Source organism: Watersipora subatra, chromosome 8 (genome assembly GCF_963576615.1).
Source record: "Watersipora subatra chromosome 8, tzWatSuba1.1, whole genome shotgun sequence".
Lineage (NCBI taxonomy): Eukaryota > Metazoa > Bryozoa > Gymnolaemata > Cheilostomatida > Watersiporidae > Watersipora > Watersipora subatra.
Window position 1 is genome coordinate 3,646,086 of NC_088715.1, and position 17,166 is coordinate 3,663,251.

General features: G+C 35.4%; 2 protein-coding genes across 2 annotated transcripts in view; one reads left to right on the forward strand and one right to left on the reverse strand.

Annotated features, from left to right (window-relative positions):
* The window catches only part of LOC137401619 (uncharacterized), a 34,383-nt gene extending 30,517 nt beyond the window's left edge, over nt 1-3,866 (forward strand). The window contains exon 12 of the mRNA XM_068088055.1: nt 1,269-3,866. Coding sequence (XP_067944156.1) covers nt 1,269-1,310 — 42 coding nt within the window. The 3' untranslated portion in view covers nt 1,311-3,866. The remainder of the gene's footprint in view (nt 1-1,268) is intronic.
* Nucleotides 3,867-14,746: 10,880 nt separating this feature from the next.
* LOC137402229 (keratin, type I cytoskeletal 9-like) lies at nt 14,747-15,946 on the reverse strand. The gene is made up of 2 exons (XM_068088727.1): nt 15,670-15,946; nt 14,747-15,492 (listed from the first exon to the last, which is right to left on the reverse strand). Exons 1-2 carry the CDS (start codon nt 15,944-15,946, stop codon nt 14,747-14,749), a joined length of 1,023 nt encoding a protein of 340 aa, XP_067944828.1.
* Nucleotides 15,947-17,166: the final 1,220 nt, after the last annotated feature.

A 17,166-nucleotide genomic window follows, 5' to 3' on the forward strand; every position in this document is an offset into this window, starting at 1 on the left:
TTCAGTCAGTAGGCCCCGCGGTTCACAATAGCAAACCTTGAATTTCTACAATGTAGAGGTGATACCTAACCAAAATAATAGATCCATGCAAAATAAAACATTTCAAATTACCTAATTTTAGTAATTTTAAAATTAGTAAAGGTCGTAGTATATGCCTAAAGTTGAATATAATTACCCGAACAACGGCATTTTTTTTCTAGTTTTTGATTAATATTTTGTCACCCCTAATATAAAATGACAAACTCTTTCATCGTTATCACATTGTTTTACTCGGCCAATAAGATGGGACAGCAGGCAAAGCTGTGCAGTGTAGTTTTCATACTCAAAATCCAAATGCAAAACCGAATTTGAGATATTTTACAATTGTGACTATTAATATCACGAATGCTTGTGAATGGAACTGACTGATCATAATGGTGACAATATTGGGATACTATATTTATTTGACAACAAAATAAATTCAACAGATAAGTAAAATAATCACTATAGTTCATAATATTTGTAAATTTACAAGGTGCTTTATTCAGCATATTTGTTTGTTCGGGTGCCGTGTTCGGGTTAATCCCAACAGAGCTCCATCATTAAACCCCGCCCATATGAGTACCGTCGGCTATCCTTGGGGGGCTTTATATCATTGGTATTATTAAGTTTATAGGTATAAACCCTGTTTTCATGAATAATCGTTTTACGATCTTTAGAGAGTTTAGCTCAAAAAGCAAGCGATTTTAATACAAATATATATAACATCACATAGCGAAATCTGTATATATAAATCTCGAAGTTTGTCGTCATCTGTATAGCGATCAAATCTAGCAGTGAGAAATCAGTATCGCAAAAGATTTGATCTCGGAATCTCACATTCATAAGTCAGTAAGCTAATCCGTTCAGCTACACGGGATGTGATGGATTCAAGGGGCGATGTGAGTCATTATTTGGGTTAAAATGCGTGTAGCGACCCTGTTTTATGCGCAACGTCACTACAGCTTGCTCTCACGGTTCTTATTAGTAAGTTTAGCAATAATATTCCTAGCTTACTCAACTGAGCCATTGGCAACTATATTACTTTTTGCTGTTTTTCAATACTTGTGCAACTTTGGGGCGTTTAGCTAGTTATATATATAATATATATATGTTGTAACGATTTAATATGATTTGTTATATAAAACATTTTTACTAGGAACCAGCCAATTGTATAACATTTTACTGATGACATCACATGGTAAGTAACATTCTATTTTCTTTCTATATTTCTTTGTTTTTTATTGAAGGCGAGTTTGAAGCCAGAAGAAGCTACTGACTCTCCCAACTAACCTGATTGACATGGCAGTTCAAAGTTTCGATCAGATAGCCATAGATATAGTAAACCCTAGATATGCGAATTATCAAAACAAGTGAGGCCTATAATTAGCATGACGCAACGTCATGGTGATGTGTAAAGCAAATCAGCTGAACTATTAACTCCTATTGACTTAGCACTAACAACTGCTCAATTTTTCCATAGTTTGGAATCTTAGATACATGGTAATGGATAATACCAATGATTTAGAAGCTTCTATATCATTGATAATACAAAGAGTGACCAAATAGAAATTAAACTAATAACAAACTAATGAATCAAATGAGATTTAGAAGCAGTTAAGTGGGACCACTGTATTAAACACCCATTAGACATGACTGAAAATAACTAGACGAGATAGCTTTTGTCTAAGGTTGGTTGAACTAGATTACATGCTTTGAAGCGGCATAGTGTTTTCTGATTTTGATACAGCGATTTACTATAGTTTTGAGTAGATTGGTGGCATGCACTGTGCATGCACTGTGCATAAGACAATAATTCTCCTAGACATCCATCCACCGATGTAAGCTCTATATTGTTAAGTTTATTGTCCTTTTTCAGTATTGTGATCAAATTATTTTGAATCTTATTCCTCTGCTCTGATCGACAGACTCTCTGCTGTAGAGTTTTGATTCTTCTTTTTAATATTGAGATACGTGTGACAGCAGGCTGTTTAGGTCAACCACCGCGTAGGCAGCTCGTTGTCGAGGCTGTAGGTGTGTCCTGATTGCTAGAAGCTGCAGGGTGCTCATCATCATGGATAGTAGTATCACCAGGTGTAGTATTTTCAGGGTCAGGTATTATGGTGCTGGCTGCTGTCTGAGATGTTCTTCCACGTTTCGGCAGGCTTTCTGTTCTTATGGTTGGTGTCTGTATTTCACAGCTTTTGGCTGAAGTTAGGTTGGATAAGCTGTAAATATTGTAGGTATTGCATCAGATTTTAGCATTGGTTATCTTCCAATACCTTCTTGGAATCTTGTAGCAGTCTTTCTCAACATGTTCACTGCATAATACAGAGCTTGATGTTGGAGTCCAATCCTGTCTTCGCACCGCCTATATCCAAGCATTACGGGTTTCAGCTCGTTTGGAAAGTGGTGAAACGTCAGATCTGGGCATTTCTCAAGATTGCTTGAACATCCATAGGCACAGCACCAGCTGCAGCTTGACTTTTTCTTGGCCTAAACATTAACAATACATACATGTAGTAGAATGAATATCATTACATTTCTTGGAATGAGACAAAAAAGGCATTCGATCAATCATGCCAAGCTAGACTACAACCTTATCAGCTGAGAGACGTGTTTGTAATATGTGTTGTTGTAATCAGTCTAGACACTCTTTCTTTTGATAGTCCCATTCATTCACTTCACTTTCAATTCAGAATAATCATAGAAAGGTATGTTCGTTGTTATGAGATCATGATAAGACAAGTAAGTTCAGTTGAGTTGGTTTGTTTCCAGTAGTTTCTTACAACGTAAACCAATGATATAGTACACGTGCAAAGGTTAAGTTTACCAAGTATTTAAAATTTGTATTTTGGGTTCACATACCTGGGGTGTTGTAGTCTCCTCTGATGACATTTCACCAAGAATTTGGTCTTATTGTAATGTTTATGACTTAAAAACTAGTTGGACAAGCATGCTTTCACTACTAAACTCATTGCTCAGCTGAAGGCTCTGTTGCAATGATGTGCATCACTGCGACGTAACGTCGTGAGAACAACAGCCAATTATAGGCCTCACTTTTGCTCCATTGTAATGATAGCTATTCGCCAATCTAGGGTTTACTATATCTATGCAGATAGCATTCTTGTGATTGAGGGTAACAGCGTGGCTTTGCATTCACCTGCTGCATGTCACAAATTCATTAGACGATTTCCTGACATATTTTTGATCTTGCCGCTGGTTTTGTTTTCCAAAATTTGCAATTTGAGGACCAATCTGATTTCTGCAATATTCTTTCTGTTATGTAACTACAACATAAACAAAATCTAGTATATCTTTTAACGAAATCACGTCTTATAATAAACTTACCAGATTCTTTTCCTCCATTTATCTTTATATATCAAATTAATTGAATTTCTAAATGATTTTGAGAAATTAAAATGTAGAACTAGATAGACATTTATATTCATGTTTTACCTTCCCTTTATCTCATTTAATCATGGAATCATAAAATATCATTTTTTTGTGACAGGCCATCTATATGAACACGATATGATCGCTATATGATCACTATATGTTCACTCTATGATCACTATATGATCACTCTATGCTTGTAATAATTTTATTTTCAAACAAAATGTGGAAGTCTTTAGCATGGATACTAATTCATCAATCAATTTGTTTTTTAGTTTTTCTAGCTTCAATTGTTCAACTTTATAATCTTAATATAATTTCTGGTTTTTTAACAATATCATAGAATGTTGGTTTAGATTAATATATAGCTTGAAGAATGAACATGCCAAACATGATTATACTATATGCAGGGTTGGGTAATTGATTTTATTTCAAATAAATCTATTTGCAAATTCAAATACAAATCACTATATTTATTTGATTTGGTATTTAGTTTCGAGAATTTTTAATAATTGGTATTTTATTTGGTATTTTTGTTCTGAGATAGCCCAGTATTTAGAATTTTATTTGGTATTTGGTTCTGAATTTATAAATATTTGCTAATTTATTTGGTAAAGTTTGGTATAATTGAGATTGTCCAGTATCTGGCATTTGCTTTGGTATCATAATTTGGTTTAGAGTTGGCCTATATTTTTTCTGATATTTTGGTTAATTATTTGGTATGAATATTCTATAGTATTTGGTGTTTGATATTCGTTAATATTTTGCATTCTGATCATTAATTTTGATTTCGGTTGGTGTAAGTTTATAACCGCTAGCTAGAAATAATATGGATATTCGACTGATGTTTAGAAAGCGTCTCCTTCACAGCTCACATTTAACAGCAACCCAGTACAGAAACCATCAAACCTCCCTTTTGTCTTTGGTCTGCATTGCGCTTGTATGTAAAACAACACCCACCCAAGTCACATGTTACTCATGATTTATAATCCCGGACTCCGAGTGAAAAGCAGTAAGTACTTATGAAGGCAAAGAAAACATCAAAGAATCCACTAATACTTATCTAATGGTTTTGCAGCCTGGCTGGCTAAGTTGAATCATTGTCACCCTGTGCACAGTATATTAATTGGCGAAGATTTGGAGGAAAAGACAATAATGTTTCATGTATAATCCAGTTTTGGGCTCTTGGCTCCGGACCGCTGGTGAAAGTTATGGATTAGAAATGTATAAATCTTTGTTCCGACTCGGAAATACCGGTTTATAATACTTGTAATCCACTCACTCGTCACTCAGAGAGAATCTGTTACAATTTAGATTTCAATTTAAATTGAAATCTAAAAGGTATAAAAGGCAGGGTATTTCATTACTTGAATTAAACCTCAGTTGACCTTAAACTTTCATGGGAGGATAAACGTACACAACAATTCAGCGACTACTTCACCTTCCCTGATATATTGCCACCCACTGGATCTTACAAAGTAACATGTAAAATTTGTACGAAAAAGATATCTGCGTCAACCAAGGCGAACTCTAACCTGACAGCGCACCTGAAGGTATAAGCATATATCTTAATTACTCTAAATAACTCTATCAGGAATTTGCGGGAATTGCCATAATTGTTTTGTGATTGATTTTTACCTCCTCCCTGCTCATGACCGACTAATAATATTGATCATTTTGTTGCTTTGCTTTTGTCAGTCCCAATATAACATATATATATTAGGCCTATATATTTAGGTATTGCTGCCGGCTAACAAGCACTGTGTGATCCATCAAAAGTGTGGTCTTGAGAACCGAGCAACATCTTTGAAACCTGTTCTCTATTTCTACAAGCATGTTGGCTTTAATCCAGCAACTTTTTATTATTTGGACCTAATAAAAATATAATAAATACATAAATAATCAATACAAAATATTAGTATTAAATATTTTGTAAAAAAAAGGTACAACTAAATCTTTTTTGAATTGAACTAGAACAACGAACTAATTATTGTAAAACACTAGAATCTAAAAACTGAATATTTTATGAACATGTAATAAATTCTCCCTGGAACTAAACACAATATTTTATACTTATACACATTATTATTTCCAGGGCAAGTGTTAATTTGCTCCCAACATTTAATATTAATATTTATTTATTATCATTTGTAAAATTATTGCAACTCTAGGAATTAGGATACACTGTTGATATTAGTGATGGAACAAAGCCTAAACAAACTAATTAAATAAACGGAAGCGATAAGATGATGAAATATGTTTATATTTCGCGTTGCAGAGTAAACATGCTGAGAAGTACAATGCCTATATGCAGACACAATCCGAGGTAATAGCTATAAAACGCACCTCAACAGCACCTCAGACAAGAACATTGGAACATTTCAATATTACAACGGCCAGCACCATTCCATACAAGCCAAGCGATCCGGTTCAAATGAAGACCACACATATTATACTACGCATGATCAGCCGCGCTCAGCTGTCGCTGAGGTTTGTGGAAGACGAGGATTTTAACGCGTTAATGAAATACAAAGACCCAAAGTACAGGGTGAGTAGAAAGCCACTTTACCAATTTATTCTCATGTTTTGAAAGACCAAACTACCGCTTAGAAGTCCTGCTACTATTGTTAAGTCTAGCTTGCTGAGACATATTTTGTTTTGCAGTAGTAGCCTACCCCTCCCCTCCCCTACACAGTGCACAAGCAAATCATGCATCCTTTGTATTATCACAACATCATTTTTGGGTTGGTGATGTAAATGTTTATGTAATAATTATAACCCAGCAAAAGCATCTAAAGTCACTTGTAAGGAACTATTGAATTTTAATTGGCCCTATTCAGTGCACTTGTCTTACACTTCTTAAACCTTTACTACATTGGCTTTGTCTGATTGATATTGTAGTATTAAACACCAGCCTGATGCCAATTCATGAAAATCATTGCTGACGTTTGCTCTAGAAAATTTAAAATATAAATCTACTCTTTCGCAATATCTGATGTTGGCATGTGAAATATGTTATAGATGTAAACTCGAAAGCCTGCATCTGGAAAACTATTGGATATGGCGGCGAAAATCAAGGCCAAACTAAAACAAAAAATGGTTGCAACAACTGCCGTGTGTGTCACTGTTAATTTGTGGACCAGCAGGATGGTTCACGGTTACATGGAAGTTACGGTCCACTACTTGATAGGAACACAATACCGCCATGCTATGCTTACATGCAAGAGATTCTATGACAAACATACAGGTAAGCTGAAATAAATATATGAACGTAATTCCGACAACATCATTAATTTTAGCAGGTTCAATAAATTCATATTAATTTTGGAGTTTTGTTTTCTTCAGGTTCAAACATTAAAGTCGAATATGACCGTCTAATGAAAGAATTTGGTATAGAGCATGAAGTAGTGGCTGTAGTGACCACTAACGCTTAAAATATGATATAAGTATTCCATCTAGACTCTGACAACCTTCTCGATCTCGATGTTGAGACAGAAGGACAAGCTGAAGAAGAAAATGAGTGGGATGACCCTATTGACGATGATAATACAGCTCTCTTTCGGGAGATAAGCACAGACCATTTCACATGTTTCTGCCATACGCTACAGCTTTGTGTGAAAGACGGAATGGCCAAGTGCTCCAAACACCTTCAGAAGACAATAGCGAAAGCTAATGCCTTCATAAACCACGTTCGACACTCTCTCGATGCAACCAGCTTGCTAGAACAAGAGGGTATGAAGAAACTCCAAGCGGCAAACACCACCAGATGAAATTCGCAGCTTTCAGCTTTGTCAAGTCTGCTAGCAATACCTCATGGTACTCTCGAGAAAATCCCAAGTACGCAATAACCCTAACCGATCGAGACGTCTTACAGGAACTGATGGAGCTGCTGCAGCCATTTTAGAATTCCACATCGAGGTTCTGGGAGACACAGCAACTGGATCAAAGGTTGTTCTACAGGTAAAGGTGCTAGAGACTGAGCTCGACCAGATGGAGAGTAACAACCCTGTGCTGACAGCTTTAAAAGAATCTGTTCAGAAGAGGCTGACCAAATTTACCACCCACTTACGTCCTTGCCACTCTACTGGATCCATGATTCAAGCTGAAGAACTGATGAAGAGTTCGGGACCTATGAGACCCTTTTACTGTCAAAGCTGGGAAAGGAATTCCCAGCTTTGAATTCCCAGCTTCCCAAAAGGAAAATTTCTCTTTTGGGAAGTGTACTGATGCTGACAATCCCCCTCCACACAAGCAACCACGATTGGAGGGAACTTACAATCTCTGAGAATAGAAACCAAACTGAATGGTGACACAACAGAAGCCAGTGACTTAATAGCAAAGCTTCTCAAAGCAATAACTGTGACACATCGCTAGTTGTTAGTAAGTATAACATTGTTGGTGTTTCATCTGTTTAATCTACACAGAGGCAATGAGCCTACTAGTTCACATAACCATGGGGAGACAATCACGCTCTAACTGGTCACTATAACCTGTGATCTGCTATTTATCAGTAATTATATTGCTTGTACTGCATGTGTATTCAACTAAATTGTATTTTCATTCATTTTTACCCTGTCCTACTTTTTATTATAGATGTACAGATAAACCTGGGAGATAATAATTCCCCAAATTCTAGTATTATATCTACATGTAACATCTCACTAGTATTATATCTACATGTAATATCTCCCTAGTATTATATCTACATGTAATATCTCCCTAGTATTATATCTACATGTAATATCTCCCTAGTATTATATCTACATGTAATATCTCCCTAGTATTATATCTACATGTAATATCTCCCTAGTATTATATCTACATGTAAAATTTCCCTAGCATTATATCTACATGTAATATCTCCCTAGTATTATATCTACAGGTAATATCTCCCTAGTATTATATCTACATGTAATATCTCCCTAGTATTATATCTACATGTAATATCTCCCTAGTATTATATCTACATGTAATATCTCCTTAGTATTATATCTACATGTAATATCTCCCTAGTATTATATCTACATGTAATATTTCCCTAGCATTATATCTACATGTAATATCTCCCTAGTATTATATCTACATGTAATATCTCTCTAGTATTATATCTACATGTAATATCTCTCTAGTATTATATCTACATGTAATATTTCCCTAGCATTATATCTACATGTAATATCTCCCTAGTATTATATCAACATGTAATATCTCCCTAGTATTATATCTACATGTAATATCTCCCTAGTATTATATCTACAGGTAATATCTCCCTAGTATTATATCTACAGGTAATATCTCCCTAGTATTATATCTACATGTAATATCTCCCTAGTATTATATCTACATGTAATATCTCCCTAGTATTATATCTACAGGTAATATCTCCCTAGTATTATATCTACATGTAATATCTCCTTAGTATTATATCTACATGTAATATCTCTCTATTATTATATCTACAGGTAATATCTCCCTAGTATTATATCTACATGTAATATCTACCTAGTAGTATATCTACATGTTATATCTCCCTAGCATTATATCTACATGTAATATCTCCCTAGTATTATATCTACATGTAATATCTCCCTAGTATTATATCTACAGGTAATATCTCCCTAGTATTATATCTACATGTAATATCTCCCTAGTATTATATCTACATGTAATATCTCCCTAGTATTATATCTACATGTAATATCTCTCTATTATTATATCTACAGGTAATATCTTCCTAGTATTATATCTACATGTAATATCTCCCTAGTATTATATCTACATGTAATATCTACCTAGTATTATATATACATGTAATATCTCCCTAGTAGTATATCTACATGTTATATCTCCCTAGCATTATATCTACATGTAATATCTCCTAGGATTTGTAGGGCTGTGCAATTTTATTTTCCCTAATATGGGTGAACATACAGCTTTGTACTGGCAGAAGACATGTCTGTCCTCTGAGATACTGTAGTGATTGTGATATCTGTTATGATTTCAGATATGTTATCGACTCAAAGCGTTGGTCTTACTACAATCTTATCGTTAGTGTTTGATAAATGTATACAGTAGACTCCCCTATAATATAAATTCCATTGAATGTAAAGCATTGTAAAACTTTTCGATGTAATCTTTTTAAAAGCATCAAGCCAGTGCAAGTTTTCAAATTCGGCTCGATTAACGAGAGCCTCATGGCCTCAAATGTATTGTTTACTTGCCGCACTTAAGAAAAAAAGCTACATATAAAGGTACACCATTACGTAGAATGTTTTTCTTCTTTTGACATTTATAATATATTTTCCTTGCAACGTAGACCTTGTTGTGAAAAAGGTCCAAAAAATTGATTCAAATTGACATCGAAGGCGTGCGCTCAGATTAACTTATATATAATTATTGAAATCATTAACCCTAAACCAAAAAAAAGGAGGAGTTGTTGATACAAACCAATGAAACCATACTCCACCGTCATTAAACTTAAAATTGAGTTTATTTCTTTCGTTTGAAGGCCAAAGAAGTGAGTTTCGAAACATTTTAAAACAGATTAGGCTATTTACATGTATTCCCGATTCCTATAACGTAAAATCACTATAATATAAGCGTTCCCAAAACAAATTATATTCGGTGTAGAGGCATCTGCTGCAATATTGCGTTTCTACACGCGTTTTCGATTGCATACAAAGCTGGAAATTGATCCATCCTAGTGGAAGATTAGAAAAAATTCGATTTTCTGCATAATTTTCCAATCTTGATCGGAGATTTGATTCTCGAAGTTTTTTGCCGATTGGTCAGCTACGGTTGTATTGGAAGCTCAGTACGTATCCAGTAAAATCAACGGATGGTAAGATGTAGATAGGCTATTTAACATTGCTCGTAGCTTGTTACAGGATGTTTAATAGGCTGAACGCCCAGAAAAATGAGCTCAAAAAAATGCGATTTTATCACAAGCTAGTGTAGTTATAGCGCTGTTTTGAGCTCATTTATCTCGGCGTTCAGCCTATTAAACATACTGTAACAAGCTACGAGCAATGTTAAATCGCCTATCTACATTTCTTAAAAGACTGAGATTATTTTGAAGGCTAAACTTAGAGAATAATGGGTTTTAAGACATCCATCTCCATAATTCTAGATTGGACGAAACACCCCGATCTTCTGTCTCTAAAAAGCTAGGTTACATCACATATTTTTTAATGGAGCTTGTTGTATTCATTGTGTCAGTAATACTAAAACACCTCCGTCAGTAATCCATCAGTTCCAGTGGAAAAGGTGCTCAAAATACTATAAAGCGAAACATCACAAATTCTCAAAAGCCTGTGTTAAAGAACATGTATCAAACGTATGAGACACTTTTGACTTCCAGAATTCAAGTTGATAGGCTTGTCCACCAGATGACTGCTACAAATCGTGTTTATGCAGATGTGAAGGGGAGATGATCCTGAAAATCTTTTGATAAAACCATTGTATTGGTAGAACTTTTCATTAGGCCAAACATGGGCTTTGTTTAGTTTGTACACTGTCAGTTATGGTTTAAGCCTATTGCCACAATACTCTGTGTCTAAGGTTGGTGCTTCTAATCATGAAAAGTCAAGATTTTCAGAATCAGTCATTTTTTACTACATCCGTAAGATGTTAGAGGAATTGTCTTTTCATGTACTTAAGCTGTCATATGATGCAGAGGAACTGCTCTTTTATTAAACAGAGTGGGATGCGTGTGGCTGTTTTGATTGGTTATCCCACGAGCAAACGAGCGGAGCGATGTGTGGGAGTTTTTATGATAAATGCATGTGCACACAACTTACGAAAATTATTCATCAACAATGAGACGAACCCTTGGCTAGAAATTTCATCAAGAAATTTAAGCATCGGAATGTAAAGTCGTTAAAGTATCATAACGGTACAGAACACATTTAAACCTATTTAAATATGTTACCAAGTCTTTGTAAATTATCGGTATTATCTTTAAACTTACCCATCTAATCGGATTATACACAAATAGACAGATTTATTTGAACGAAAATTGCCACAAAAAGCTTGAAAAGCTCGGTTTAATAAAAGTTAAGACCGAAAATTGAAACGCCAATAAAGCCGTGCCACCGATTGTAGAACCATTTAGTAGTGCGTATTTCACGAGAAAACCGTGTTCATTTTACCAGTCTATGGTGCTGTTTACTTGTAATCGAATTTATTCGAAGGTTTTTGTAATAAATGTAGACCGTTTGAGGCGTAGACCGATTTACAGGTATGAAATTGTGGTACACCGTTTATCAGCCTATGTTTTTTGTCCAATCACCGAAGGTTTCATTATTTAAAACGTTAGCCGAAATTCTTTACAACTTACGTACAAGCTAAGGCCAAACTACAACGCCCCTTCATGACGAGAACATTTTTTATTTTGCTACATTTTTATACGAGTGAATGCTCCTACCCGCTTTCTGTTAAAGATCGCTTATCAAAACCATTCTACATTCAACGCAACCAACTTTCAAACTGTGTATAGTACACAGTAGCTTGCCATTTTACTTCTAATTTTGCATTTCAGAGTTATAATAAACATATTTCTTTATTGTTGTTGAATTACATACATTACAGTAAATTGGGCCTACAGCTTTATAACACTTTTATAACAGCTTTTATTTTGCTGCAGCTTGCAGAAATCTTCGAGATGCATTAACGCTCATAGGTTTTCTATTATTGCTGTATTACTATATTAACAATATTGGTTATTTTAATAATATCAGTGCATTTTACTTATAATATTGGCCAACATTGCATTTCTCCTATTGCAAGGGAGAGATATAAACGTGTAATATTTTCCTTTCATTGTTGTTGTTTGTCATGACCAAACACTTTTTAAACAAATTTTCTAAAAACCTATATAAATACCACAACTTCTTGATATTGCTACCTATGACGTTTTGAAATGTAAACAAAATTGTGTATTGGTTTTCTATTATTACTATATTAATAAAATTGATTATTCTAAGAATATCAGTGCATTTTACTTCTAATATTGGCCAATATTGCATTTCTCCTGTTGCAGGGGGAAAATATAAACATATTTTCCATTCATTATTGCTTATTGTTGTATATAATAACACCCACACCCAGTACATTACAGCTACCATTGCAGTTATCCTATTGCACTGCAGAGCCATTTGATTGCTAATATTGCATTTCTCAACCATTAGTACCCTTTATTTTTTTGCCAATATCTCTGGCCATCTCTTTGGTCGTGGGCTGTATGACAGGGGAATTTCTAGTTATATTATTTATGCTATAGTTAGAACAAGTTCTTCTATAAAGTACAGAACGGTTACGCCACCCTCACCACCCTTACAAAGTTAATCTCTGAGAATAGAAACCAAACTGAATGGTAATACAACAGAAGTTAGTGACTTAATAGCAAAGCTTTTCTTTTAAAGCTATAAGATATTTTATTGTTTTTATCAAACACTGACAATAGTTAAATTGTACACGTAAATGGGATAATTTTAGATAGTCTCATTTATTTAATAAATGACTACACTAAACTTACATACAACTGGTCTACTAGAGTTGGATGTTCCTATAAATGCGCGTAAAATAAGTTTAAGATGCATTACTTTGTTACAAAATGTCTACAATATTATGGAGACTACCGAATTTGAACCTGTCAGCGGAAACAAAATTACGATACCACCTGAATATTGATTATACTTATCAAAAACTCAGAACTTATGGATGGTAAATTTTAAATTGATCCAAACAATTTGAAGGTTATGTATGAGAGAACCCCGACTGGTGGATTGACCAAATTGATCAAAAAATGACTTTATTAATCTAACTACATTTACTTTGTATATGTACATAGATAGAATCAATACTTGAAAAAACCTACTGGATGGAAAGCGGAGTAATTTGTTGTCGATAATTCCCGTAGGCAAAACGAGCTCGGGGGAAATATTCGAATACCAAACTGATAGCAAAAGTATGTACAACAATACAATAACTCATATAAATATCTCTATAAAAGATAAATGGAGTCATGATTATCTTGGCAAGTTTGTAGCAGAAATTTTATTAAAATAAATAGACGGACATCACGATTGTAACAGAGTCAGTAAGCTAGCAACGATAATGGGAACTTTTAAGCAAGATTGAAAAACATTCAATATTATTGAAACTGATGGTATCTTTGTGGAGAATTCCGGTACCATAGCGGGAACAATCAAATATGTAAGGTCAAGCGTGGCACATGCCACATTGTTGGGCAGAGTAAAAAAACTGTACAGGCTAATCCTTTGTTGGGGTTTGGTGTGAACATTACTATAGGAGCCACAGAACCCTCAACATTGTACGCTATAGGTCATCCGGCTTATGGATATTTACCTATAATAATACGTCCTAATGATGTAATAAAAATAGAACCTGGTGAACTTGGCCCTCCCTTAAAAAAAGATGCTACTTTTAATCTCGGTATCGCAACTACTCCGATATTATAAATGGATGGACATCACGATTGTAACCATAAATTTTTGTATAAATTGGAGCTCAATAGGTTTACAGAGGAATCTGGTAAGTTTATTTATTCCCGTTTTTCCCAAAAATGCTCTGATAAAAGACGTATTATTTTATAGACCATATCAAAAGGGTGAAAAACTTGAAATTGAGTTTTCGATAATTTCTAATTTCATGCTCAAGTGAACTGGATTAATGACAAACCAGCTACATTCTATCGATTTGATGGTTTTTTGGATGACGCCTTGCTATGTGGGGAGTTCAAAATTGTCTACTCTCATTATATTTTATTCAATATTAATGGCAACCGTAGGTATGATGATAGGTGGGGCGATTATAAACGCTCTCGCTTTTACGGATGGCAACTACTTATTTTCCCAGATTGATAGTAATGGTGCCCAAAAAGAAGCAAAAAGACACAACGCTGTTATAGAAAAACTCAATAAAGAACAAGCCGATTACAACATCGAAAGAGCTACAAATCAGGATTGGTTAAATACCCAAATATCTAGAAAGCAAGAGGCTACACCAATGAGATATATTCGGTAAACTCGGCTTTTGATCTATATCAAAAATTATTTTTGATATAGATTGCAAAATAAGTTCTGTAAGTTTTTGTCCGTATATCAAAAATTATACGAAAAAAAACTTACAGAACTTCCGCATCCGAACTCAAAAGAGCCGACATTAGACTATATACCTAGCGATGAACAGCAAAAATATGAAACCGTGTTTGTTGGAGTAGGAACAGCGGCTAGCGTTGCTGGCGCGGATTGCTGCTTTTAAATAATGTAAAAAAAACATTGTTACATATTTAAGGCTGGTTAATATACGATTAATAAGTTATTAATCCTATACCCATCCCCAGAGCCCAAAGGTGTTCAGCAAAAAACAGGACTACCTCCGCTCCACTTTTTAGTAAAGTCGATACTAATGACCCTATTATACCGGGTAACACTGCTGCCGCTTTTTCCACCAACCCCTTTAAGAAAGATGCCAGTTTTTTTAAATTATCTTTTACTACGTTGTCATCTCCACCACTATCTCCACCACTATCTCCACCACTATCTCTACCACTATCTCCACCACTATCTCCACCACTATCTCCACCACTATCTCCACCACTATCTCCACCACCATCTCTACCACCATCTCCACCACTATCTCCACCACTATCTCCACCACTATCTCCACCACTAGATCCACCACTATCTCCACCACTATCTCTACCACTATCTCCACCACTATCTCTACCACTATCTCTACCACCATCTACACCACTATCTCCACCACTATCTCTACCACTATCTCTACCACCATCTACACCACTATCTCCACCACTATCTCCACCACTATCTCCACCACTATCTCCTCCACTATCTCCACCACTATCTCCACCACTATCTCCACCACCATCTCCACCATCTCCACCACTATCTCCACCACTATCTCCACCACTATCTCCACCACTATCTCCACCACTATCTCCACCACTATCTCTACCACTATCTCCACCACTATCTCCACCACTACCAGAACTGCCCTCACCACCATCTCCAGCACTACCAGAACTGGGTTTCACTATTAATCCAATCAATAAACCTATAGTTGATAGTAACGCCCCAATGGTTAGTCCTTGCTCGGAAAACAGTAGTTTAATCTTTTCCCAAACCGTTAGTCTATCATCTTTGAGCTTGTTAATAGTTTCTTTGATGGATTCGATTTGACCATGGGCCTGCTCTCATAGGGCGTTTAAACTATCTAAAATTGCCATTTTTTCTCCTTCCAATCTTTCAATCGTAGCTTGAGCGTCAGCGTTAGCTAGATCTTGTTCGAGTTTTAGTTTTTCCGCTTCAATTTCTAGCTCTACCACTAGGAGTTTTGATGCCTGACTCGCAATGTTTCCACAGAGAGTTTGAGCCGCTTGATCTAATCCTCGTATCTCGTGCTCCAAATTTTCAGATTCGCGGAGGTTTGCTATGGTATTAAGTTGATCATCTAAACTCATTGTAAGATCATCGACATTTCTTTCCATAATTAATCGGGCATTTCTTCCTTATCGAAATCTCTGCCTTCTACTTCTATATTTATTATATAATAAATGTATGAAGGTGAATTAAACCACAAACTGTCTACGAGAAATAGACAAGGTATAAAAGAGCATAAAGTAAACGCGGGAGTAAACCATAATCTATCGGAAGTGAGTCCTGGCAATGAGCTGGTTGTTAAAATGCCAAAATTAATGCAGAACAGCGTCATTTATCCCCAATCACTAAACCTGACTTATAATTTCACACTCGATGCTGGTAATAACAAAACCAGCGTTCCCGATCATCTCACATCAGCTATAATAGAAAACTATAAAATGATCATAAATGGAACCACTATTACGGACACTAGTAAATATAATCATTTGGCTATATATCGCGAGTTTTGGTATCCTAAAAACGAGTACAGCAAAGAGTTGACTATTAAAGGTATCCAATCGGTAGCCACTAAAAAGAAGAGACATAGTATTACTTGGGCTGCCGCTGATACTCTCGGATCAATTCATGGTGAGAGATACACGTTTCATCTCGGATCTTTCTTGACTGATGCGGCTTTTACTCCGCAAGCTATTCATAACATTATAGAGTTTCACCTCAAGCTAGCTAGTGGAAAATTCAAGCTTAAAATCATTTGCTTAGAATACGACTACATTCTCGAGTCTAGTATGGCCGCGATTATTATACAAAAGTATATAAACCACTGGCATATTGTAAACGACTATATAGAGCGAACGACTAAAGATGTGGCGAAAGAAGAATAATACTTTGAGATTAATGTATTTGGTACGTTTGAGAGTCTGAGAGCAGTACTCGTGTTTTTTAAAGCCGACAACACCCCTAGCGTCAATTATCAGTATCCGAATATAAACAACATCAATGTAGATATCGACGGCGCGACTAATCAGCTGTTTACTTCCGATTATCTAGCCCCTTATTCGTATCAGGATGCCTAAAAATATTTCAAGATCACTGACAGTCGTGTTGAGAGTCAAATGAACTAAGAGTCCTTTTATGATGACAAATTTTGTTTAGTCATAGACCTAAGAACTATCGATGACAAACGATCTAGCGGCATCAGCCGTGAAATTTAAGATTGCATCAAGCTAGAGATAAGCAAAAAAGTTACGACTGCTGATTGCAAAGCCTTTGTGTTTTTAGTTAGCGACAAAAGAATAACATCCGTCAACAGAATTGTAAATCAGTCAAA

What these genes read in the sequence shown, in the direction of transcription:
- LOC137402229 (XM_068088727.1), bottom strand. Translation starts at nt 15,946, where the DNA reads ATGGAAAGAAATGTCGATGATCTTACAATGAGTTTAGATGATCAACTT. An exon ending in AAAAATGGCAATTTTAGATA is followed by an intron (nt 15,493 to 15,669) that starts GTTTAAACGCCC and finishes TTGGATTAATAG; the next exon opens with TGAAACCCAGTTCTGGTAGT.